Source organism: Anabrus simplex, chromosome 6 (assembly GCF_040414725.1).
Source record: "Anabrus simplex isolate iqAnaSimp1 chromosome 6, ASM4041472v1, whole genome shotgun sequence".
Lineage (NCBI taxonomy): Eukaryota > Metazoa > Arthropoda > Insecta > Orthoptera > Tettigoniidae > Anabrus > Anabrus simplex.
In genome coordinates, this window is record NC_090270.1 from 169,380,715 (window position 1) to 169,407,944 (window position 27,230).

The window sequence follows — 27,230 nt, forward strand, 5'->3', positions numbered from 1 at the left end:
TTTAAGAAATAACATATTAGATATGGGGACATGTTTCACCCATAATAAAGGCATCATCAGCGTACAAATCTCATACCTGAAAGAAAGATAGATCAGGATCCTGATTGTTCTTATATGTCTAAACTATAAATAAGAGGATACTGTTTTAGGTACAAATGTGTATAAAATGACTAGCAAGTAGAATATAGTTGTTATAAGTACTCTTATGATAAAGTTAGTTAAAAGTTCGAAAAGAATACGTAAATTGCTGCATTGAAATGAAATCTAATAAATATGGTGCCTTATTCTGGAGATGGCGTAAGGAGCTTATAATAGCATAATATTTAGGATAAAAGTCACTCATAGTGGTAGTTAAATTTAAATTCAAAGTGGAAGTTGTTAATTTTATATGAAAAGATAAGACTACAAACTTCTTGAAGCACTTAGGAGTGAGGACAAGTACTCGTCAGAAATGTAGCTATTTTCATAATTAGCTGGTAGACGTGTTTGTAGCTTCTTGTATTAAAAGTCGAAAGGAAAATGTGCGAGGTTGACTAGAGCTTGTGGTGTTATGTCCCTTCGACAGTTGTTATGTTAATTTGGTTAAAGATTAGGCAAAATCTAAAGTTGTTTGTCTGTTGAAGTTGTTAATCTTATATGAAAAAATAAGACGACAAACTTCTTGAAGCACTTAGGAGTGAGGGCAGGTAGTCGTCAGAAAACGTAGCTATATTTATAATTAGCTGGTAGACATGGTTGTAGCTTCTTGTATTAAAAGTCGAAAGGGAAATGTGCGACCGAGCTCGATGGCTGCAGTCGTTTAAGTGGGGCCAGTATCCAGTAATCGGGAGATAGTGGGTTCGAACCCCACTGTCAGCAACCCTGAAGATGGTTTCCCATGGTTTCCCATTTTCACACCAGGCAAATGCTGGGGCTGTACCTTAATTAAGGCCACGGCCGCTTCCTTCCCACTCCTAGGCCTTTCCTGTCCCATCGTCGCCGTAAGACATATCTATGATATAGATGTTGATTCCCATACGGAATCTAAAATGTTTGTCCCGAATGAGTAAATTTATAATACCAATATAAATGGTCCGTTATTGGACTTTATAAATTTTCTAGCTAAGTCATTCTTGGTTGCCAGCGTTTCGCCCTCGTGTGCTAGGGTGGGCTCATCATTTTAGATTCCGTATGGGAATCAACATCTATATCATCTGATGGCCAAGCAGGCATCAATTTTTGGTAATGAGACAAAGTCTCTTAGTGCATTGGCGTTGCCGGTGGCTCCAAGTAGCCTACGCAGTGGCCTCCACGATATGCACTAGCCAGCGTATTGGTAGGTGTGCTAGGTATCAACTGATGAGCCCACCCTAGCACACGGGGGCGAAACGCTGGCAACCAAGAATGAATTAGCTAGAAAATTTATAATGTCCAATAACGGACCATTTATATTGGTATTAGACATATCTATGTCGGTGCGACGTGAAGCAAATACCAAAAAAAAAAAAATGTGCGAGGTTGAGTAGAGCTTGTGGTGTTATGTCCTTTTGATAGGTGTGATGTTAATTTGGTTAAAAATGAGATGAGTAGAAGAAACACAAAATATATTTTCTTCAACGGGTTACACGGAATCATCAGGCATCGTAGGATCACAGAGCTCTTTAACAGTGCGTCAAATTGGGAATTCATGTCCTCCTTACCATTATCAGATTGTAAAATCTTTATCTTCGCATTTTTCTGTGTTTTCAAACGTTTTCTGATGTCCTGAAACTCATTAACAACTTCATTTTTCTGACGAAGAAACTTCTCTTTGCACCATCCAGTTGTATTGTCAATGAATGTAGTGAAGTAATATGCATTTCCATAACTCTCATTGGGCCACAAATATCGGAGTGAATCAATTCCTCTGTTTCCATTCTCCTATCAGACTTCTTTGGAAAATGGGTACATGTCATCTTTTCTTGGAGACAGATCTTGCATCCAAAATCCTCTTCGGTGTCGAGGGCTTTGATTCCCTCTATCCTTTTATTCTTCACTGACTCACATAGATGTCCCAATCGAATGTGCCAGTTCATAATAGACCCTTTTCGCGTATTTTCAGCTCAGGGAATTTTTCCCTGTTCTTCGGTGTACGACCCATTTTCGTAATAAAGTCCATCTTTTCTATGTGCGACGAATAAGGTACTATCATTAGCATCTGTAACTCGAGTGGATGTTTTATCAAACACTACGCAGTGAACCCTGTCTACGATCTTTCCAACTAACAGATTAATACAACGATCAGGTATGTATAATGTATTGCATAGGTTGAAACTTTTATCACGACCTACAATGCTCATTGACATTTTCACAACACCTTTTGCACTTATTTTTGTCATAGAACTGTTCGCTAACTTTAAATTGTCAGAAACATTGGGTTGTATTAGTGAAAAATTGTCCAAATTGTTACATATGTGCGATCGCGCGACTGATTCCTATCATGCCAGTTCAACAGCTCATCAGGTTCAGTAAGCAGGTCAGGATATCATCAGCTTATGACCCACCCTCTTAGATATATTAGTTTCATGCTATATTTATGTTGTGTATTATCAAATACACTGGCGCCCAATCAGTTATTTAAAATTGGATCCCGTCGTATTGTGTTATAGTGTACAGTATAATAAGGTAAATATAAATGTACTGGGGAGTCCAGAAACCCGTAGATGCCGCTTGGGTGCTACGGCTGCTTAAGGTTCATGTTAATAATAATAATAATAATAATAATAATAATAGTAATAATAATAATGTTGAGATTATTTATATTATATATTCACATGACTCTGGCTGAGCCGCCATCAAGTAGCGCTACCTACATACTACATTTTCGGTTTTCCATTCTGACATGTCACGATTGCAGTCTCCATGTCTCTTGTTTCACACTATCCATCTGTGATTTACGTGCCTCCCTAATATAAACCGTGCTGACCTTATTACTTTCCGAAACATCGTGCCTTTTCAACGGTTTATGGGCCCAGGATGCGCGTTTGGAAAGTTCTTAAATGTGTAGTGATAAAATACACTGAAAAATAGACGTGTGAAAATATCGTGTCTTGCACGGTTTACAAGGTTGAGTAGTCTTCTGCAAAGAAATATTGTGCGAAGATGAACACCAGATGGTGCGCATCAAGATGCTGTCAAAGGTCAACTTGCCACGTTGAAAATTCAAGGCTGTGTTAGTAAAAAATTGTATGTGGGCTTATGTATCTGGGACAAAGGTTAACTTAAACTGGTAGGCGAGAATGCATCCGCTATTACAGAATGGGAAGAAGGTGACAGTGAAGCTATGTCAGATATCTTGGTGATTTAACCCTTGGAATTGAAACAGGTAAAAGATTGAGTCGCTTCGCATGAACTGTGGCTAAAACTGGAATCGATTTGCCAATTGAAGGGACCCACGCCGAAAGTAACATTATTAAAGCAGATCATGCTTAAAGGAATTAGTGAAGATGGGAACATACATGATCATTTGCGGAGAGTTTCTGACCGTATGGACAAGCTGAATGGTATGGATGTGGCAATCAACGATGATTTGCTATCCATATTACTTCTGTATAGCTTGCCAGTCAGTTTTGAATACTTCCGGTGAGCGATAGAATCTCGCGACAAACTTCCAAAGATGATATAGATGTTGATACCCATAGCAAACCTGAAATATTTGTCCCGACTGAGTAAATTTATAATACCAGTATAATTGGTCCATTATTGGACAATATAAATTTTCTAGCTAACTCATTCCTGGTTACCAGCATTTTGCCCGAGTGTGCTAAGTTTGGCTCATCAGTTGGTAAATAGTGCGTAGGCTCCAAGGTGTCTACGCAGTGGCCTCCGCGGTATGCACTAGACATGCATCTTGATAGGTGTGCTATTTACTAACTGATGAGCCCAACTTAGCACACTTGGCCGAAACGCTGGCAACCAGGATTGAGTTAGCTGAAAAATTTATAATGTCCAATAACGGACCAACTACTGTATATTGGTAATATAAACTTCCAAAGCCTGAGATATTAAGCATAAAAATTTATAACTTATAAATTGTGACTGTTGAACTGAAATGGTATAAGGATATACTGGCTATGTTATATTCTCACTTCAAATGACACACCGAATTAAAATAATTAGATATAAAAAGTAATCACATAAATATACTGTACATAGGACATGTCAACAACATAAAAAATCATCATATTAGACAACAATTGAAACACACAATCTTCCATCACTACACAAAATAAGTACTGAATTTAAGCAAAATAATCACTAGAATTGAACTAGCTGGTGTGACGACCATGCTAGAAAAGTATCACATTAGGATTTTTCCTGTCCCTAGCTTTTCACAGAAAACACTCTAAATTACACTGTACAGGTTTTTCAGAATAAGGTACCTTCATCTTAGCTCTAATATGTAGACAGTCTGGCTGGTGAGAAATGCTGGATCACTGACCACCATCATTTAACCTGCTACAGCTCACAGGAATAAAACTCTATGATGAAAATTATGCACAAAGCATTGATAAACTTAATCTTCCAATGATTGTGTGAACTCATATCTATATACAATCATGAAGGCCACCTGGTGAAACAATTGGACATATCAATCCTCCTAACATGGTGAATTCACAATTCTTCAGGTAGCCTGAAGCTCGCAATTTATCTCCAAAGTAATGAGTGCACTCTCAAACTCAAAGTTGAGTTAGATACCTCATGACTCGCCACATTCAACAATAATGTACCAAACACTAACTTGAATTTCAAGTTTATGGTCGAAGACCACGGCAAATACGTAATAACAATATGAAGTTAACTAGCTTTGCCCTTTGCAGCACAATTCACTAGGCGTAACAGAAGTCAGTCAGATGTCCCAGTCGAGAGAATGACAACGCACTCCTGGTGATCCAGCCATTAAATAAACTATCAAAGAGAATAAGTAGTAAACTATTCTATAGAGCATCCAGCGTTAAGAAAAGACTACAGGCCTTATGGGCTTTTACTTCTATTGGTGTTACCCACTTTAGTTCTACATGTATATAAAAATTATAATGAATTCCTATCAAAATATATCATTTTTCTTATGAAACAAGCATTGGTTGTGCCATACAATACTGAAGAAGACGTAAAATCATTTTGATATCTTTGAATTTATCCTTTTAAATATCGTATATGCGGTTCAGTACACGGAACAGCCGGCCATGCTTGTCGCATTGCGCGCCACATTTCAGCGTGTAGTGCGGAAGGGTGTACAGTAGTCAACACGTGTAATAACTCAGCTTAACCACTGCGAATCATCATTGGTGAGGTCAGTGCGGCATGTTTCCCTTTTTGTGTGTGTCACTTATTACAGTGATTGCTTATGTAAGGGAGATATTCGGCAGAGTGAAGTGATCGTCTTCCTGGGGCGCATAGTGTTTTGTTATAAATACAGTATATTGTGTTTCATTTTTCGTGTATTGCATTGCTTTTTGTTGTGTGTATCATGTATTGTTTTTGTCTGTTTAGTATTTTATATAATCAATCAGCGAGTAATACATTTAAATTATAGTTGAACATGTGAAAAGGAGAAGTAGTGAAGTTGTCAGTAGAAAGGAACGGCAAATGGTGCTTAATTCATTTTCATATTTGAAAACAAAGCATCCAGGACGAAGTGTAAACTGGGTAGCAGATAAAGCCGCGAATTTTTCAGGAATTTCGAGGTCTTCCGTCTTCAAAATAAGGAAGGAAGCCAGCGAAGGGCCACTCCAGAGTCCCAGCAAGAAGCGGGAAAGGAAAAAGTCAATTTGCAGTAATTCCAGACTCATTAAATACGATGATTTTGTCAGAAGTGGAATACGGCGCACTGTTCATGAATTCTATTTTAGAGATGAACCGCCAACTCTGAACACAATCCTCGCTTCCGTAAACAGCAAACCCGAACTACCTGATTTTAAGAAATACGAATAGGTCATTCAACATTCTGTATTTTATGTTGCGGAAGAATATTAAAGTTATAGTATTTTGTGATAAACATGAAGCCCTTGCATCTGTTGTCACTTACGAGTAAATTTATCTGAAATGACCTGAAGGATACATCACCGAGATAGAGATATCTCGCCGTCAGCTTCCTGTGTTGTAACCACACAGTATTTGCCTTAATAATGAAATGTTTCCGGGGCTAATAGACTCAGCACTGCGCTCCCGTAAAGCAACAACGATCATGAAACTTTCTCAGATATAAGAAACAAGACAATCATTTCAGTTTCTGGACATGCATGTTGTCCGCATCCCTGCATGTTCAAACTCTTACTCTATTTCGAATGTTACCATCAGTGGGCTATTATCCTTAGAAACGTTATGGCAAAACGAAATTTCATAACTATAATTTAATTAATGACTGGAGATAATATGGCATTTATATTATTATTATTCTTGTAACAGCTGTACCAAGCGATGTATAATTTTATATCATCACTGTATTTCACAAGCAGTGTCCGAGCCGCGGTGAGTGAGCGAGTATGGCAACAGTGGAAGGCAGCAGGCCCATAAGGCCTGTAGTCTTTTCTTAACTCTGGATGCACATGATTTTCCCACCAGTCACCACTTCTACTTTTGCATTTTTCTCCATCCAAGCTGATCACTACATTGCATTCTTGTCACATGTAGCACGCAGTTTTCAAAATACTGATGCTAAACATTGGTGTACTGATGCCTTGAAAACTGTTGGGTGATATGCGTCATTTTGGACAAACCAACCTCTTACCCAACTTTTTCTATTTCACTCTCTTGCCTAATAAAGATCCCCAACTTTTGGTGCCACAGAATGCCACCAATTTGACATAGTGTTCTTACAATAAAACAAATAATGCTAATAATACATTAATAAATACATACTGTGTTCTTACAATGAAATCTCTGTTGCACCCTCTTGCTAATCTTGGTGTCCAGCCTTGTATTCTGCATTACATTACACTCACCTGAAAAAATGGGACCAATGAGTTTCTCAACACAACCAGTAGATTTGTTATTGCAGAAACCATTTATTTTCAGTTTTGACATTTTTGTTGTTATCGTCTTCATTGTTGTTCAATCATGTTTGCTGCCAAGGATGCACTATGCAACACCATTAGTGTTGTATCTAGTGTTGTACTATTGTGTCCTGTACAGTGTGTAAAATCTTTACCTAAATTGAAATAAAACCTCATCCATCTGGCTTAAAAGCTTAAATTATTATAAGAGAGTTATTAAGTTCTCTTAAAAACATGTTAGCATTATTTCAGTATGGGACGTTATTGCTTTTTAAAGAACAAATCATTTCTACTTTTGATTCCACAGTACAGCATTTAATTTCTACCTTGCAAACAGATTTTTGTGCAACATTTCTTACATCATGTGGCATTTCTTTCATATACTTAATTATATTGTGGCTGTATAGATGTTTCATTTTGAGTGGATTTTTCCTCTTTCAGGTTGAGAAGTAAAGTGAAGACTCACAATTTAATCATTGCTTCTTATGATATTGTAAGGAAAGATATAGATTTCTTCAGCTCCATTAAGTGGAACTACTGCATTTTGGATGAAGGACATGTTATCAAGAATGGAAAAACTAAGGTAAATGCTATCAGTTTTTTGTTTGATTGGATAACAAGTAAATGTTTTAATAATTGGTTTATTCACCTGTCCATCTGCCCAGTGAGAAACAGAATACGTCCAGTTGATAAATCCCTTAGGATTACATGCAGAATACAGAGAGATTTGTGAAGAAAGAAATCAATAAATGCATACTAATGTCTTCGAGAAACCAGCGTAGTTCCAAAGAATTTGAACTTTTGTTCATTGTTAGCTTTTGAAGTGGTTAGAATTATTTTGTGGTGTCTTGTGAAATAAAGCAGTTTGTAGAAACGTTCTTTGAAGCACACTGTAAATTGCATAATTATTTATGAAATCGGGAGCAAAAGTTGAAAATAGTAGTGAGCATTCCAAAGCATGTTGCAGTCTCAGTCTCGTGCCAAAACATTAGGTCCACAATTGAGATGTCTCAAAATCAGATCTGCTTCATAATTGTTGTTTTCTAGTCTCATCACACACTTACAGAGAAGACCAATTGATTAGCTGTTGCATACAGTTGAACCCTTTTCTACTTCTATATCACACAGCCATTTGGCTATGGGGACAGCTGTTCATTCTACAGGGATGACCCACCACGAATAGGGGATTTCGGAGAATGTTGTTGGCCCTGGTGGCTTATCTGGCCAGGAAGCAAGCTGGTGGTCTAGCTTTGACTGACAAGGGAACTACCTGGGAAATTGACTTTGGGAGCTGGCTTTCTGTGGTGGTAGTGTACCGTCAAGGTATTACTATGTTAAAATATTAGGCTCACTTGTCAGCCAGTCTTGAAATAAAATGCTTCAATTTATTCATAGTAGTTTACATATTTCAAAGTGTTTACCACTCACATAACCCATCGGGGAGTTGAGGTGATAGCGTTCCACCTTCATGATCAAGAATTTTGGGTTCAGTTCTCTCCATACACACACTTTTTCCTTCTCCTGAATAGTGATTTCATAAATTTTATTGAGCCTTATTTTACTGCTCTTGCCATTTGGCATTTAGACATTTTCACTAAACTTTTTAATGTCTGATTTTCAAACATATTTTTAGATTAAAGCTTTTGCTTGTTATTTTATGCAGAATATTGTGTATGGAATCAGAAATTTGGAAGTCAATGAAGTGACTCATCCAACGATTCTTACCTGGCTATCAATGTGTAGAAGTGGTTAGAATATTCTGTGGTGTTGTGAAATAAAGCAGTTTGCAGAGATGTTATTCAACGAAAATGCCGAGGAGTAAAGAAATTGCTGGCCCCTCCGGGGGTTGAAAAAATTATTTAAGAATATGTGTACAGTGAGACATTAAAATTGTGATCAAAGGATGCAGTGTTGCATTATGAATGATTGCTCGCTGAAAATAGTTTAATTGCATTGGAATTTTCATCAACAATACCTCGTGAAGGTATAGTGGCCGACGACAACTTTACCAACCAATCAGTCAGTCACCACTGATCTGCATTTAATGCTGTCATCCACATGGCAGATTCCCTATCATTCATCTACCTAGTCTTTCCTTAATTGATATCATAGAAGTTGGAAATTTGTAAATCAAAATACTCTAGAAATGCTGGGTGAGAAAATACTTGTAAGTGAAAAGACAGTGATGCATATCGATGAAATGTGCGAAGAAATGGCTTTTGAAAAAACTGAAGATTATTAGTCAGAGTTACCCATCAACAGACAGTGATTGTGATCATAACTTACTGTAGTAATGATGAAGTGTGAGTTCAAGTTTAAACAATTATGCAAAATGGATGGAAGGAAGATCTGGCAAAGTCAAAGGCTGAAACAACACACACTTACATGCTATAAAGAGGAGACGAGCAGAATTGCTGGGACGAATGAGGAATTGGAACAAATCAAACGTGCTATTCAGGAGGCAGCTGAGAAATGGATAGGGAGATATCAACCAGTACCTAGAAGTGAATGGATAACTGACAAAGAATATTAAATTTTCTCGACCGCATTGTAATCGAAACCGACTTTCAACCTATTAGGTCACGTTGAAAGTCAGTTTTGATAACTGACAACATTATTCATCTAATAAAGGAAAGAAGGTGATTTTAAAATGCAAAAGACACCTACAGTATTGCCATTTACAAATGAACAGAGGCTTTTGGAAGCAAAATAATGTATTTGGAGGAACGTTGCAAAAAATGTAGAAGCTGACATTAGGAATGAACAATGGACTCTGCTTTTAGAACTTATTCAGTAGATGCAAACTTAAGACCTATTGAACAATGAGCAAAGATAATGAGATTTTGTTTGACTGTGCAAATATTGGGAGGTGACGGAAAGAATACCTAGAAGAGTTATATGATGGAAGCTCACTTGACAGTAATTTAATAAAAGATGAAGGTCAAGTACCAGAAGATGGTAAAGAAGATACAGTTATAAGGGAAGAGTTTGATAAACTGATGGTGGTTTTAAAAGATGGGAAAGCAGTTGGTATTGATGACATTTCTGCTGAAGTGATTAAAAATGTTAGTGAAGGAATCAAAAATGCTCTGATGCATCTGGTGATGGCTGTTTATGATTCTGTACTTGTTCTGCATGATCTTAACACTTTCGCTACCAGCTGCCTGAGCAGCTTGCCACTCCTGCGGCCAAGCCAATTTTAAAAAGCTGCCTACTTCTACATTAGTGCATATTAAATAAATCATTACTGAAAAATTATTTACAGAAGACATAACATTATTTTACTCATTGTTTTTATTTACACCTTTATATGCGTCAAATATCAGAGCCGATGGACGACAGAAAGGAAATTCTGTCATTGTTCCTGTCCAGATACTATTCACCCTTCCAGTGTTTTATGTGCATGCACACTCACTTTCACTGTCTGAAGCCATCAGATCATCATCGCCTGTCGTTATTGTGCGAAATATCACGTATTTCTTCTTCCGGTCTACAAAAGTTATTCCTTTAAAGCTTTGTCTACTACACAACCACTGTTACTCGCAGTTTCAATCAGTTTGAGAAGTGCCAAAATTGGCTTGTAAACAATGAGTGAAAGAACACAAAGGGAGGATTGTACAATGTCGATATAAAAGGGACACTTACATCATCTGCCAGAAGAAAAAGAAACTTCTAGGTTGAACTCTTCTGGTGTCTGAAAACACAAGCATATCATGTCTAAACCAACAAGCTCTAAATGACTTTACTCCTCGAAGGGCCCCAAAAGATTGCATGCTTAAACGACCATACTCCCATATGGGAGCGAATGTGTTAAGAAATTCATTACAGTGCCTATCCCAAAGAAAGCAGCAGCCACCAAATGTGAACATTACCAAACTCTAAGCATCCTCTTGCATGTGTCAAAAATACTCCCAGAGTAATCCATAGAAGATGGAAAGCAAAGTGGATGCCTTTCTAACAGAAGATCAATTTAGGTTTAGAAGAGTTAGAGAAACGAGAGAAGCAATCCTAGCTTTAAGGCTGTTGATTGAGAAGCAGATGAGGAAAAGCAAGAGCATGTTTGTAGCATTTATGGATATTGAAAAGGCATTTGATAATGTGAACTGGGAAGTGATGTTCTGGATATTGAAAAAAAGTAGGAGTTAAGTAACAAAGACAGGAGGATAATCTTTAATTTGTATAAAATTTGTCATTAGAAATAGCACTAGTGAGGAGGAAGCAGAAATAAAGAAGGGCGTGAGACAAGGTTTCTCCCTGTCTCCTACAATTTTTAATGCATATATTCAAGAAGCTGTATATATTGTAAGAGAAAGAGTGCAGGTGGGTGTAAAGGTGAAAGGCAGAAGGATACACATGTCAAGTTTTGCAGATGATATTGCAATCATCACAGATAGCAAGTAAACTCTTGTCCTCATTCTGAGGTGGTGCAGCTCTTTTTAGGCACACCCCCATTGGAAGTGAGCTGCATGTACCATTTCAACCACATTCCAGCCCTCCTGCCAGTTTTAAATTCCTGGCAGTACCGGGAATCGAACCCGGGCCCCTGAGGACGGCAGCTACGAAGGCGGACATCATCACAGGTAACAGACATGATTTAGAGAAAACACTGATTGAGGTGGAAACACTCCTCACTGTCCAGTACGATATGAACATCAATAGAACGAAAACAAAGGTGAAGGTCTGTAATGTGCAGGAGGATAAAAATGTGCCCTTGAGAGCTAAACTAGATGTAAGCCAAAAATCCTTTAAACTAAAAAATAGTTTGTTGCTACTACTAACCTATCTGAAGTGTTGCCTTGTATAGCTGTACGACATGGACAGTGGGAACAGTAGAGAACTTGAAGCTTTGGAAACATGATGTTACCAGAGAATGCTCCAAATCAGTCGGTTGGACAGAGTAACGAATGATGTGGTATTTGATAGAGCAGGAGAATCAAGATATCTTTGGCATCAGCTTTAGATTAGACAGGAGCGACTGGTAGGCCATCTATTATGCCATAACAAAATGTTAACAACAGTAGCAGAGGTCTGCATAGGACAAAATCGGCGAGCAAGGCTGCATCTGGCATACGTGACCCAAATCATGTCAGATATGAAATGTTCAAACTACATGGAACTGAAAAGCAAGGCCAAAATCAAATCAACCGGTGAGTTGAATACTAAAGGAGAAAAAGAAGAAAAAGAGTATGAACCAGAAGACAGACAGTCAGCATTGCCAAAGCATATCCTGCGTTGATTTTGAAAACTTTGCAAAAGAAAAGGTGCAGTCATATGAAAAAAAGGGAATACTTTACATATCCCAATGGGAACAAGATGTAAAAAAAAAAAAAAAAAAAAAAAAAAAAAAAAAAAAGGAAAGGTAATATACTCAATAAATATTCTGTAATTAATTGCTGGTCTTACAAGAGTTTTCCTAAGGTACTAATTATGTATATTATTCTTGTGTTCTATTTCTTGGCCTTTCACTTGAGAAGAATTGTAGTTTTCTCCATAATCTGTATAAAATATCACAAAAATACTCATTTAAAAATATATGTGGAAAATAACGTTATGTGCATTTTCAAAGTTTAGGGATTTTTTCAGAAAATAAATACGAAAGTACAGAAAAGATTTTTTTTTAAAGGCGGTGCTGAATAAATTTTATAAAATAATTATTTGGATAAAGGATAAAAGGATGCATGGATTTAGAATCGAATGTCATGCTCATGAAGCAGGAATGCTACCGTCTCAGCCACCCGACGATTTGCAAGTCGAAAATACTTATTATTATGTAAACTCGTATGAAATATGTTGGGGTGTTTTGAGACTGACTGGATAGTGCACCCTAATATTTTAATATAACAATACCTTGAGGGTACACTACCACAGCAAGAAGCCTGTTCCCAAAGTCAGTTTCCTGCGTAGTGTTTTCTCCTTGTGAGTATGACAGAACAGTGAATCAGGCAGTTTAGAGGAATAATCAACTTCTTGTAATGATTTGTGTGTTGCCCTGGGATGACTAACAACTGGTTACTGAAGTACATTTAACATCTTTTTAATAATACTATTCAGCTAAAACAGCTACATGTTTTCCTGGCAGTTGTAGACTTTTTCTGATATGAGACTTTTGCTGAATACAATAAAAGCCAGTATGGATGTGGAAGCCTGAAAGTGGAAAGTAGAAATTTTAATGGAGGGTTGAGTACAGACTTCTCACAGTCCAGATTGTCTTTAAAAACCTTGAATCATCCTGATAGTTTTCTAAAATTTGGCAAAAAATTATAATGGGGTGATAGAAATACCTTCAGTCTGAATTTTTTTAAATCCCAAGTATTGAAGAAATCCTACTCTTGTAACACATAGAACTTCCATCCTCAAAAACTGCAGGACTTCTTTGGTGGAACATTATATATAATTTAATTTTCTCTCTAATGCTCATTCTTTTTAGAAGTTCATTTCCTTCTTTTCATGCAAAGTAGGAACTTGTACTGGGAGTAAATGTCTCCAGTGAACTGAATTTTATTAATCCAGGTTCTTGGAAAATGGTATTTGACATCAGAGAAGGAATAAAGCTCAACTGTGATGATGACACCAATAAATGCTTTGTTGTTTTGTAATGTTGGATAATGCCAGTCTCTCATATCTTCATTTCAAATGTGAATGTTATTTGTGGCTGCACACACACTATTACTTCAACCTCTCTTCTCTCGAGCGATGTGTATTACTTAAGCAGTTGGTAAAAATTTTAAACTTCAAAGTTATTAGTACTAAAATATAACCCATCTTTATCTATACTTTCCAATATTGACACATTATCAGCATCACTAACATGATTGTCTGAAGCCTTTTCATCAGAAAAACTAGGAAATACCAAATAAGTAGAAATGATAAACATCACATACTATCTGCACTTTGCAGCTCCAGAGCATATCCATATAGCATATAGCAGATATCCTGAATTCAGGAGGTCAAATGGACTTTATCGCGATTGACCTAACTACGGCATTTGATACGGTAGATCATGGGAGACAACTGCCAAAATGAGTGCAATTTGACTAGAAAAAAGAGTGACTGAACTGGTGGCTATATTTCTAGAAAATAGATCTCAGAGAATTAGAGTAGGCAAAGCTTTATCTGTCCCTGTAATAATTAAGAGGGGAATTCCTCAAGGCAGTATTATTAGAACTTTTATGTTTTCTTATATCTATCAATGACATGTGTAAAGAAGTGGAATCAGAGATAAGACTTTTTGCAAATGATGTTATTCTGTACAGAGTAATAAATAAGTTACAAGATTGTGAGCAACTGCAAAATGATCTCAGAGATGAGCAGTAGCCAATGGTATGATGATAAACGTGGTTAAAAGTCAGGTTGTGAGTTACACAAATAGCAAGAGTTCTCTCAGTTTTAATTACTACGTTGATGGGGTGAAAGTTCCTTTTGGGGATTATTGTAAGTACCTAGGTGTCAACATATGGAAAGATCTTCATTGGGGCAGGGATGAAATGGCTTCATAGAGTAGTCTGGCCTATGCTGACGACTTGGTCTTAATGGCAGATTGTGCCGAAAGCCTGCAGAGGTGGAGGGAATATTTTGAACATCTTCTCAATGTAAAAGAAAATCATCCTGGTGATGGTGCAAACAGCCAAGCTCATGGGGAGGAGGAAAATGATGATGGTGAAATTAAGCTTGAGGAAGTGGAAAGTATGGCAAATAAACTCCATTGTCATAAAGCAGCAGGAATAGATGACATTAGACCTGAAATGGTGAAGTATAGCCGGAAGGCAGGGATGAAATGGCTTCATAGAATAGTAAAATTAGCATGGAGTGTTGGTAAGGTACCTTCAGATTGGACAAAAGCTAATTGCACCTATCTATAAACAAGGGAACAGGAAGGATTGCAACAACTATCGAGGTATCTCATTGATTAGTATACCAGGCAAAGTATTCACTGGCATCTTGGAAGGGAGGGTGCGATCAGTCGTGGAGAGGAAGTTGGATGAAAACCAGTGTGGTTTCAGACCACAGATACGCTGTCAGGATCAGATTTTCAGTATGCGCCAGGTAATTGAAAAGTGCTACGAGAGGTATAGGCAGTTGTGTTTATATTTCATAGATCTAGAGAAAGCATATGACAGGGTACCGAGGGAAAAGATGTTCGTTATACTGGGGGACTATGGAATTAAAGGTTGATTTATTAAAATCAATCAAAGGTGAAAGCCTGCAAACTAATATCTTCGAACTTGAAAATAGGTGCAATGAGTATGGTATGAAAATTAGCCTCTCGAAGACTAAACTGATGTCAATAGGTAAGAAAGTCAACAGCATTGAATGTCAGATTGGTGATACAAAGCTAGAACAGGTCGATAAATTCAAGTATTTAGGTTGTGTGTTCTCCCAGGATGGTAATATAGTAAGTGAGATTGAATCAAGGTGTCGTAAAGCTAATGCAGTGAGCTCGCAGTTGCGATCAACAGTATTCTGTAAGAAGGAATTGAGCTCCCAGACAAAACTATCTTTACATCAGTCTGTTTTCAGACCAACTTTGCTTTACGGGAGCGAAAGCTTGGTGGACTCGGGATATCTTATTCATAAGTTAGAAGTAACAGACATGAAAGTAGCAAGAATGATTGCTGGTACGAACAGATGGGAACAATGGCAGGAGGGTACTCAGAATGAGGAGATAAAGGCTAATTTAGGAATGAACTCGATGCATGAAGCTGTACGCATAAACCAGCTTTGGTGGTGGGGTCATGTGAGGCGAATGGAGGAGGATAGGTTACCTAGGAGAATAATGGACTCTATTATGGAGGGTAACAGAAGTAGAGGTAGACCAAGACGACGATGGTTAGACTCGGTTTCTAACGATTTAAGGATAAGAGATATAGAACTAAATGAGGCCATTACACTAGTTGCAAATAGAGGATTGTGGCGACATTCAGTATATTCACAGAGGCTTGCAACTGAAGGCTGAAAGGCATAACAGTCTATAATGATAATGTATGTATGTAATTAAAAACCACTGACCCAGCCGGGAATCGAACCCGGGGCCGCCGGGCAACAGGCGGACGCGTTGCCCCCTACACCGCGGGGCCGGACAAGGTCAGCTTACTGTAGTCACATATACAGAGCATTCAATATCTCTCTCTCCCTCGTAGAATGAGAAAAAGAACTGCTCTTTTTCCGTAAATAAGCCCAATATAACGGATTTGGACTTAATATGGTAAATAAAATAATCAGAAAAATGAAAATAAAATTTCAAACTAATCTAACGCCTTAAATAAAGAAGAATGGTAAATAGGCAGTAACGAATCTGTTCAGAAAACGTAAGTATAAGATTGCGTACTCAACTGGTAATAATACTAAGCAAAATTTTTAAAACTATGATAGCGTTAATTCCCTAGGGAAGGTGAAACATTCAGATTCAGGGGTTTACAAATTAAAATGTCATCAATGCAGAAAATCTTATGTAGGGCAAATTGTATCCATTGCATAAGGCCACTGCTAGGGCCTGTGTGGGGAAAATTGTGGACAGATACATACCGGAGTTATATAATCGAAAAGAATCTTGTCAGATCATGGATCCCAATGATATTTCCTGAGTTTCTGATACATAGTGATCCAAACACAAGGCTCTGTTGGCTAAATTCTACTCTAATACATTATTGTCTGGACATCTGCCATATGAATTCCGGGTAAGCAAGATCATTGCAATTCTGAAACCCGGTAAACCGGAAGACCAAGAGGATAGCTACCGACCAGTAGCATTGCTGAGTGTTTGCTATAAACTCCTTGAGAGACTTCTGTACAATAGGATTAGTTCGGCCATTAATGAAGTGATCCCAGTAGAGCAAGCTAGATTCAGGCAGAACCGAAGCTATGTTGACCAGGTGCTAGCACTAACAACTCACATTTAGGCTGGTTTTCAAAGTGGTACTCAAACATCTGCAGTCTTTGTAGATCTAAAGGCTGCATATGATACTATGTGGAGGCAAGGATTGATGTTGAAGCTGCAGTGAGTTATCCCTTGCAAAACTGTAACGACACTGATCAACAATATGCTAACCGAAAGGCTCTTCCGTGTCGTCATGTATGATGACATTAGTCGCCTTAGTAAACTAAAAAATGGCCTTCCCCAGGGATCAGTATTGGCACCTCTTCTATTCAATCTCTATGTATCGGATATTCCTGAGACAAAATCAGTAAAATTCTCTTATGCAGACGACCGAGCCATTGCCATTCAACATCCAGATTTCAGCCATGCTGAGGCCATCCTAACATCTGACCTGAATACACTTAGCTCGTACCTCCGAAACTGGAGACTACAACCCAGCATGAATAAGACAGAAGCTGCTTGCTTCCATCTCCACAACAAGTTGGCTAATACAAAACTCCAACTATGCTTCAATGGCTGAGTGCTAAAGCACAATCCTAATCCAAAGTATCTCGGGGTAACGCTTGACCAAACCCTATTTTATAGAAATCATCGTGCAAACCTCGGATCTAAGTTAAGATCACATAATAATATTCTATTTAAATTGTGTGGAACTTCATGGGGTGCTTCAGCGGGCACATTACGACGTGCTGCGCTTGGCCTCGTGTATTCTGCAGCTGAATACTGCTCTCCAGTATGGCTTAACAGTTGCCACGTGAAGAAAGTCAATGTACAACTTAACATCACCATGCGTATCATCTTTGGTACTCTGAAACCTACTGCAACGCACTGGCTGCCAGTTCTGTCCCACATTACTCCACCAAGCCTGCGACATTCAAGAGCCCTTGTTCAAGAATATGATAAGATCATGTCCAACCCAACTCTACCCATCCACAGGGATGTTGCAGATCTCTGGAGACAAAGGCTGAAATCCCGTAAGCCACCAATGAAAACAGCTAAGAATCTAATGGATGCTGGTTTCAATTTAAAAGAGGAATGGAAAGAACAATGGTTTCGTACAGCTCCAGAGTGGCCAAGCCTCTTTAATCCAAACCACACCCCAGCTGGTTTCAGTTTGCCAAGAACGTGGTCATCACTAAACAGGTTTTGCACTAATTGTGGAAGATCTGCATTCTCCCTTCACCAGTGGGGCTTCAGGGACTCTCCAGCATGTGATTATGGTGCATTGGTCAAGACAGTGCATCGTATAATGGACGAATGCCCTTCTGCATGCTTATGGTGGAGACCGGAAAGACTTTGCTGATATCTCAGTATCCCTAGTGCAGTGGATAAATTAATTAGATATCCATGTGTAATTGTTCCCTACTTAGTACCATGTATTCTTTGCAGGTTTTTCTTTTGTATAATATTGTATATACTTGTCCATTATGTAAATTCCATACGCTTAATAATAATAATAATAATAATAATAATAATAATGGATCCCAATTTACTTCACGTATATGGAGGGACGGACTGAGTGGTATTGGGGTTAGCGTACATTACTCTTCCATACACTATCCTCAGGGAAATATGTCTGAGAGGGTTATGCGTGAGCTGGGCGGCATGTTTCACACATACATTAGTGAAAACCACAATTCTTGGTTTTAACTACTTTGAAGATGTGGAGCACTGGTGCAATGTAACGAGACATGACAGCACTGGATTAACACCAGTCGAGCTGCAGCTGGGTCATAAGCCTGAACGGGAATTGGCCAGAATTCTAGATCTTTCCACTGGAGAAAATGTACCAAAGGAATTGGTGATTGATTTAGCGAGGAAGAATTTAAGGAAGGCAGCTGATAGGAGGATGATGCAGCAGGGGAGGCTTCATGCAGATAGTTTTGAAGTAGGGGAGGAGGTGTTACTAAAGGTTCCACACATTTCATCTGCAGACAATGAGAAAATTCGCAAGTTTCTTAAATTGTATCAGGGACCGTACACAATAGGTATGAAAGTTGGCAAGTGTGCTTATTATCTGTTGAATAATAAAGGTGACATGATTGGTACATACAATATTCACAATCATAAGAGGTATGTAAGGTGAAGTATTTAAGTTCAGATGTTGTATGTATGACAATAAGAAAGTGTAAATTTTCTTTAAAAACTTGAGTGAATTTGACTGGCTGTGTAGACTTCTATTCTGCAAAGACTGCGATTTGCTCAGATTTATGGCAAATTAATCTTCACAAATCAAAGGGAGGTATTGTAACTGTACAAGTGTTTGATCCCCAATTTTTAGGTTAGGAAATTTTCATAAAATAATTCGTAATATTGAAGTCATGAAAATCATGTAATTTTGTTCACTTCTAATGTAAAAACATAATATTATAAGAAGAATTTGCAGTAGGGAATTTTGTATCTGTGTAACTTTGTGTAAGAGTCTGCACATGGTATTGCAGTGCAGGTTGCTCAAGAATTGTGCAATAAGGAAAACAGTGGCTATATTGGGAAAGACGGTTTAAGTCAGTTGAAAGTGTTGCATCAAAATGGCTTGGAAACCTGGGGTACGGCTAGGTAGTATAGGCTGAAGATTGGAGTTGATCAATGTGGATGTACATGAGTGGACATACTATGTCACATCAGATGCTCGATAGCCAATGCGAGGGCTTTGTTTCTAGCAAGGTTGGGTTGACTGAGTGAAGAAGTAAGTATAAATAACCACCTAATCGATACTTTATTAATGCCTCAGGCAAAATTGAATAAAATTAAAACTTACAGGACATGTTTCGACCACTTAGTGGTCCTCTTCAGCTGTATAAATAAAGAACTGAAAAGAAAAACATTGACAATAAGCACAAATAAAAGTTCTTTGGAGACTCCTTTGATAAAAATGGAGGTCATCAGAATAGGTCATCTTGCCTTTCGTTCTTGTTTGGAAAAGATGTTTATTCTGCGCTGTCTAGAGGGTCTGTCTTTGAGCGCGACCTGGTGAAGTAACGATGTGATACAGTTTGACAGTTCATGGAAAGCTCTGGAGAGAAGGGAAGTAGAGTTTCATCGTCATCTAAAATAACATGTGAGGGAGGAGGGAGATTGGGCTGTGCTTCTGCGATGTCGTGTTTGATTATATCTCTTGTTCGTCTAGTCTGTTTCATGTCTACCCATTCTAAGTATTTGCTAATATTCTCATATAAGATGTTTTTATGCTCGTTGTTTTCGTTCAGATTCTCTTCACCGTTTTCCAATTTATCAAGAACGATGTGGATGTTTTCCAGGTTGTTCATAAGATTACCTTTATTAATCATACAGATAATTTGAAGGTCCTGCTTTATATTGGTGAATTTGTGGTTGGACTCTTTCATATGGGATCCCATGGCAGAGAATCTTTTGTATCTTTCAGCATTGACGTGTTCTTGATATCTAATTGAGAAGTTCCTTCCAGATTGTCCCACGTAAGTTTTTTTACATTGAGCACAAGTCAGCTTATAAATACCCGACTCCTGGAATTCGTCATCTTTAAGTTTATTAGCTTTATTATGACTAAAGAACCTATGTTTCGTGTTGTTGTTTGTAGAGAAGGCTACCTTGGTATTGTGTTTCTTGAATAAGTTGGTGATTTCGTAAATCTTCGGGTTATTAAAGGTGAATTTTACATATCCTTTTTCTTTTTCTGAATGCTGTTTAAGTTTAATTTGTTGTTGGTATTTGCATTTAGTGATGATTTTATTGATGAATTTCAAACTGAAACCATTATGTAGAGCCTGTTGACGAATGAAAGAAAGTTCCTTTTTTCTGTCTGTTTCTGTTAGCGGAATTTCAAAGGCTCTGTTGACGAAACTATAATAAGCTGATTTCTTTTGCGAGATGGGATGTAAAGAATCACTTTTGATTGTAGTCGGGGTAAAAGTGGGTTTCCTGTATATTTTAAATTGGAAATGGTTGTCTTTACGAATTGTTTGGATATCCAGAAAATTGAGTATGCCTTTCTCTTCTTCTTCAGCTGTAAATTTTATGTATGAGTCTAAATTATTCAAAGTATTAAGGATACTGTGACTATCATTTATTTCCTTGTTAATTATGGCATAGGTATCATCAACATATCGAAGCCAGAGATCGAGTCCTTTAATGTGACCTACTATCTGAGTGTGTTCCAAAAAGTCGAGGTAAATGTTAGCTAAAATTCCAGAAGCCGGCGCTCCCATTGGAAGTCCATCTTGCTGATATATTTTATTATTAAAAGAGAAGAAATTGTGGTTCAAAACGAATTCCAAGATAGTAATGAAGTTTTCTATTTCAGGTATACTGATACGTTTGTGAAATAATAAATTCGTCTTTATAATCTCAATGGTGTTCTTAATAGGAATGTTCGTGTACATGTCCTTGATGTCGAAGGAACTTGTTACATGAGATGAAGTTAACTTGAAATCTTTAATAGCAATGCAGAACTCTTTGGAGTTTTTTATCGAAGATTTGGTATAAAATACGTAGTTATGAGTTGATGATACCTATGCCATAATTAACAAGGAAATAAATGATAGTCACAGTATCCTTAATACTTTGAATAATTTAGACTCAAACATAAAATTTACAGCTGAAGAAGAAGAGAAAGGCATACTCAATTTTCTGGATATCCAAACAATTCGTAAAGACAACCATTTCCAATTTAAAATATACAGGAAACCCACTTTTACCCCGACTACAATCAAAAGTGATTCTTTACATCCCATCTCGCAAAAGAAATCAGCTTATTATAGTTTCGTCAACAGAGCCTTTGAAATTCCACTAACAGAAACAGACAGAAAAAAGGAACTTTCTTTCATTCGTCAACAGGCTCTACATAATGGTTTCAGTTTGAAATTCATCAATAAAATCATCACTAAATGCAAATACCAACAACAAATTAAACTTAAACAGCATTCAGAAAAAGAAAAAGGATATGTAAAATTCACCTTTAATAACCCGAAGATTTACGAAATCACCAACTTATTCAAGAAACACAATACCAAGGTAGCCTTCTCTACAAACAACAACACGAAACATAGGTTCTTTAGTCATAATAAAGCTAATAAACTTAAAGATGACGAATTCCAGGAGTCGGGTATTTATAAGCTGACTTGTGCTCAATGTAAAAAAACTTACGTGGGACAATCTGGAAGGAACTTCTCAATTAGATATCAAGAACACGTCAATGCTGAAAGATACAAAAGATTCTCTGCCATGGGATCCCATATGAAAGAGTCCAACCACAAATTCACCAATATAAAACAGGACCTTCAAATTATCTGTATGATTAATAAAGGTAATCTTATGAACAACCTGGAAAACATCCACATCGTTCTTGATAAATTGGAAAACGGTGAAGAGAATCTGAACGAAAACAACGAGCATAAAAACATCTTATATGAGAATATTAGCAAATACTTAGAATGGGTAGACATGAAACAGACTAGACGAACAAGAGATATAATCAAACACGACATCGCAGAAGCACAGCCCAATCTCCCTCCTCCCTCACATGTTATTTTAGATGACGATGAAACTCTACTTCCCTTCTCTCCAGAGCTTTCCATGAACTGTCAAACTGTATCACATCGTTACTTCACCAGGTCGCGCTCAAAGACAGACCCTCTAGACAGCGCAGAATAAACATCTTTTCCAAACAAGAACGAAAGGCAAGATGACCTATTCTGACGACCTCCATTTTTATCAAAGGAGTCTCCAAAGAACTTTTATTTGTGCTTATTGTCAATGTTTTTCTTTTCAGTTCTTTATTTATACAGCTGAAGAGGACCACTAAGTGGTCGAAACATGTCCTGTAAGTTTTAATTTTATTCAATTTTGCCTGAGGCATTAATAAAGTATCGATTAGGTGGTTATTTATACTTACTTCTTGATTAAACATCGATACGGTCATGAAATGGACAACTTGTAATTGACTGAGTGATGCGTGAAGAAGTGTCTGTGAGGACGTTGCTATCAGTAAACTTTTCGGGATGCTATAACCACATGTAGCAAGCGTATATAAGTATTTACGCGTGTGCAGCAAGCCATTCTGATTATGTTTCTCATTCGGACCGGTGCGTGGGAGCTACTTTGCGCAGTTTCCCATGCGTTTTTCTAGTGTTCTTCAGGATCCGTTACTGAGAAAGCACTCTGTGATTACAGACACGTAAAGTTTCTGGTAGCCATTCTGTAAAAGACACTATTAAGTGTTTATATGTTACACAAACTCTGTATAATAATTATACAATAATTCTTCTGTGAGATAATGTACAGTGGATGTGGTGGTGCATACTGAATGTACATTCTGGAGTGGATGTGTGGTTGTGCACAGAGCTAATTCTCTCTAAACCGGGCGAGTTGGCCGTGCGCGCAGGGGCGCGCGGCTGTGAGCTTGCATCCGGGAGATAGTAGGTTCGAATCCCACTATCGGCAGCTCTGAAGATGGTTTTCCGTGGTTTCCCATTTTCACACCAGGCAAATGCTGGGGCTGTACCTTAATTAAGGCCACGGCCGCTTCCTTCCAACTCCTAGGCCTTTCCTATCCCATCGTCGCCATAAGACCTATCTGTGTCGGCGCGACGTAAAGCCCCTAGCAAAAAAAAATTCTCTCTAAAGGAACTCGTCGGCCGAGTATGCTGTATTTCAGTTGGAGAAACATGAGGGGTCATACTAACCTGTGCTGCAATCAGGGATGACTCAAGACATCTATGAAGAAGAGTGTAAATATGGTTATGGATGCTCTACATAAAGAAGGGTGCATCCGTACGTAGAGAAGGTCGTCATAGTTTTCTTTACTAGATAGGATTTTTCTTCTGTAGCAGTAGGGAGTGCAGTAGGGATTGCTACCTGGAGGTATGTTATGAATGTATATAGTGAAAGTAATTCTTATTGGTGGTTTGTAGATGTTTATATTCTTGCCTGTTGTAAACGGCAAACACGAGTTGGTGATTTTGTTGGTGGTTTCAGTTGTTTGTATATTTCCCCTTTGTAAACGGCAAACACGAGTTGGTCTCATCAAGTGATGATTATTGTTGGTGTTTGTCATTGTTTTTATTATTTTGGGAGTAAAGTCATGGAATGAAACTTGTAGTTAATCTTTTATCAGTGGAGTAAGGATGAACCTGGCATGCTACCTAAATTTAATTTCAGGGGTAAACACTAACAGGTAAGGTTATAAAGTAAGTCTGGAACCTCGTCAGCCTGATGACCGTCGTCTTGGGAGAGGGAGTTGCTTGTTGCTCTACAGAGTTAATTATTCCTGCAATTGTTTTGCAGGTGGCGCCCAATTTTGTTATTTATACTTGTCTTAGTCACCATTTAGTATTTTCATTTTCAGCAGAATGTTACAAGTGTACAAGGAAAATAGAAAAGGTGATTTACAGAGTATTACATACAATTTACAAGGATAATTGACAAAGGAATGTAAAATCTAATGCAGAGGCCTTTAGAGTTGCCGCTTTCCTAATACACATCAGCGAGAGACGCATAGCTCCAAAAAGCATACATTTAATCAATGCAGGACTACGGGAGGCAACCTCGGATGGAAAATTATGTTTTACATGACACAGTTAAATAAGGTTAATGAAAGGGAATTACCTCCAAAAGGAAAAGGATATGCCTAGCTGACGAGCTAAGGCATTACAAAACAAAACGGCGAAAACTACACTCTAAGGTCTCCGAAGCAAATAAATTTACATATTAATTTAAAGTTTGAGAAAAGGAAACATGCTTACCCTGGAGTGGCTGGAGCTGCTGATGGGACCATACCCAAAGTGCGTCCGACCGTGAGGGCGTACGAAAATGAAAGATGTGGACAGGAACCCTTCTCCTAATGAGGAGTCAAAGGCCGGAAGTTGAGAAACACGCAAACAGCCAATCAGGGAAGCTTATACAATTCGACCCAAGTTTTGCCAATGAAGAAGGTCGTTATACTGACCAATTAAAGCAAATTACCAAATATAGAGAAATTCTTGAGGTTTCAATTGCGAAATGCAGCAATTTTGTTATCGAAGCCTCTATGTGGCAAATGCAGGGTGATACAAAATGTTGTTTGACAGATTGCAAGTTACAATAAGCACAAATTCAGGAGATCTCCAATACCAAAATAACAATTCTTTCTACCAACAGTCATGACTATTTAATAAATATAATTAAATGTCTTTCTTATGAGTCCTGAAAATCTCATTAATATATTTACATAAATTCACAAAAACAAATATTAATTGACTTCTTCGAAAATATCTTTGAATATTCATTTGTTTTTGTAATGGTGATTTTGCAGAAGTTTAGAATAGTGACAAGACAAGAATTAAATGATCACATCTTGATAAATTGACACTTCTCCACGTTATTAATGTCCCACCACCGGCGACAAACTTCATTCTCAATATTTGTCACTAATGCTAATTAGGTTGACACAACTTATTATTATTATTATTATTATTATTATTATTATTATTATTATTATTATTATTATTATTATTATTATTATTATTATTAAAGCGTCTTTATTGTGGTGAAGTTAGGGCTCCTGGCCCTTTCTTACACTTAACCACTTCATGTATATACAATATAATTTTTACATAAAATTTAAACATATGAAATCTTTACAACGTAAAGTATAACTAAAGCAACGAAAGTATCACTAACTAAACTAACTAAAGTGAGTAAAGTATAACTAAAGTATAAACAGGAACACATTACAATAAACAACCATATTCACTCTCATTCATGCATCCCATTCACACTCAAAGACTGGAAGTGTTTATAAGATGACACTGGCAAAGGATTTTAAATTTTGTCTTAGATTTAGCTTCCCTGATGTCATTGGGGAGTTCATTCCACCAGCTCATGGTGGTGATCGTGAACGATCTGATGTAGGTTGCGGTTCGATGCGCAGGAATTTCTAGCGTACAGCCTTACTGGGTATTGAACAGGTGTAGGGAACTAAGGTAGCAAAATCTGGTGGGTAGGTAAGGAGGAGTGTTTTCAGAAAGCACTTAATACACCAAAGTAGTTGCGTGGAGTCTACGTCTGTCATTCAGTGGTAACCAAGATAATTGTCTATAGTATGGGAATACGTGGGCATACGGTCATATGTCGAATGCATACCGGATGCATGCATTTTGGGCACGTTGCAGTCTCTGACTGACTGAACAGCGAGCAACAGCCGTGTGCGTGTGACGTAGAACGAGTGACGTCACAGCCTGCCTCACCGCAACACAGAGAGCCTAGACTAGTGTGGAATGTTCCTAGAGTTTCTATGGATAATAACTTTAACCACAATATTAATTAGATAAAAATTTACCACATCATCGTGTAGCCCAATCCTTTATCTACATTCCTGCAAAGTTTCATGTAAATCCGACATGAGACGACGAAGTTATGGAATGAGATGTGAAGGCACGGATCGGATATAAATACAGTACTGCTTCGCTTAGCAGATCAGTGTGTGACCAGTGTGTGTATGTGCACGCATGGCAGTGGAGTTCGTGCAGTCGGTTCGCGAGGACCGCAATATAGCGTGAAGCGGCCGTCATACTTCGAGTCCGTGGACTTTAACTCAATCGCGACGAGTATGAACTTGTATGAGTTTCTTTAAACTGTGAGTGATAAACTTCTGCTCCAACGGGGCGTGATATAAATTGTGCTTCATCTGAACATCATCAAGTGACTGTTTATTCTTTTAAAGACACCAGTCAAACTTATTCGCCTACTGATGTCATTCCACGCCATCTCTCCACTGACAGCTTGAAACATACCACTTATTGAATCAATAACAGTAAATTTCCACCTTTTTGATACTTATAATAATAATTATTATTATTATTTATTTTCCTTGAGGGGTGGTAGATGGAAAGATCACAATATGAAGATAAAGCTAGAATTCAAGAGGTCAAATTTGGCAAATATTCATTTATAGGAAGGAGAGTTAGGAATTGGGATAACTTACCAAGGGAGATGTCCGGTACATTTCCAATTTCTTTGCAATCATTTAAGAAAAGGCTAGGAAAACAACAGATAGGGAATCTGCCATCTGGGCGACTGCCCTAAATGCATATCAGTAGTGATTGATTGGTTTGTGAATAATGAGAGTTTATGTGTTGCTTTATGGTTAGTTGTCATTTATATATCAAATATTTCGTTCCTAAGATCCTACCATCTGGAAAATGAAAGGTTACAACCTTGTGAGGGAAATTCCATTGAAAAGAAAACTTCCCCTCTTCTATGACCTTTTTGAGTACTTTATTAGTGAGACCGCTGCAAATAAATGGGAACGCATGAGACCATTTCAAAAAGTCACCACACTTTGAAAATAAGTCTTCAGGGGGCTTGCCTTCAAACTAGTTAGCTTTTCT

The 27,230-nt window shown here is 37.8% G+C and overlaps 1 protein-coding gene across 3 annotated transcripts in view; it reads left to right on the forward strand.

Moving 5' to 3' along the window:
- Positions 1-27,230, forward strand: part of Hel89B (histone acetyltransferase 1) — a 570,925-nt gene that overhangs the window by 421,492 nt on the left and 122,203 nt on the right. For all 3 annotated transcript variants that reach the window (XM_067150030.2, XM_067150029.2, XM_067150032.2), the window contains exon 26: positions 7,455-7,596. In XM_067150030.2, coding sequence (XP_067006131.2) covers positions 7,455-7,596 — 142 coding nt within the window. The remainder of the gene's footprint in view (positions 1-7,454; positions 7,597-27,230) is intronic.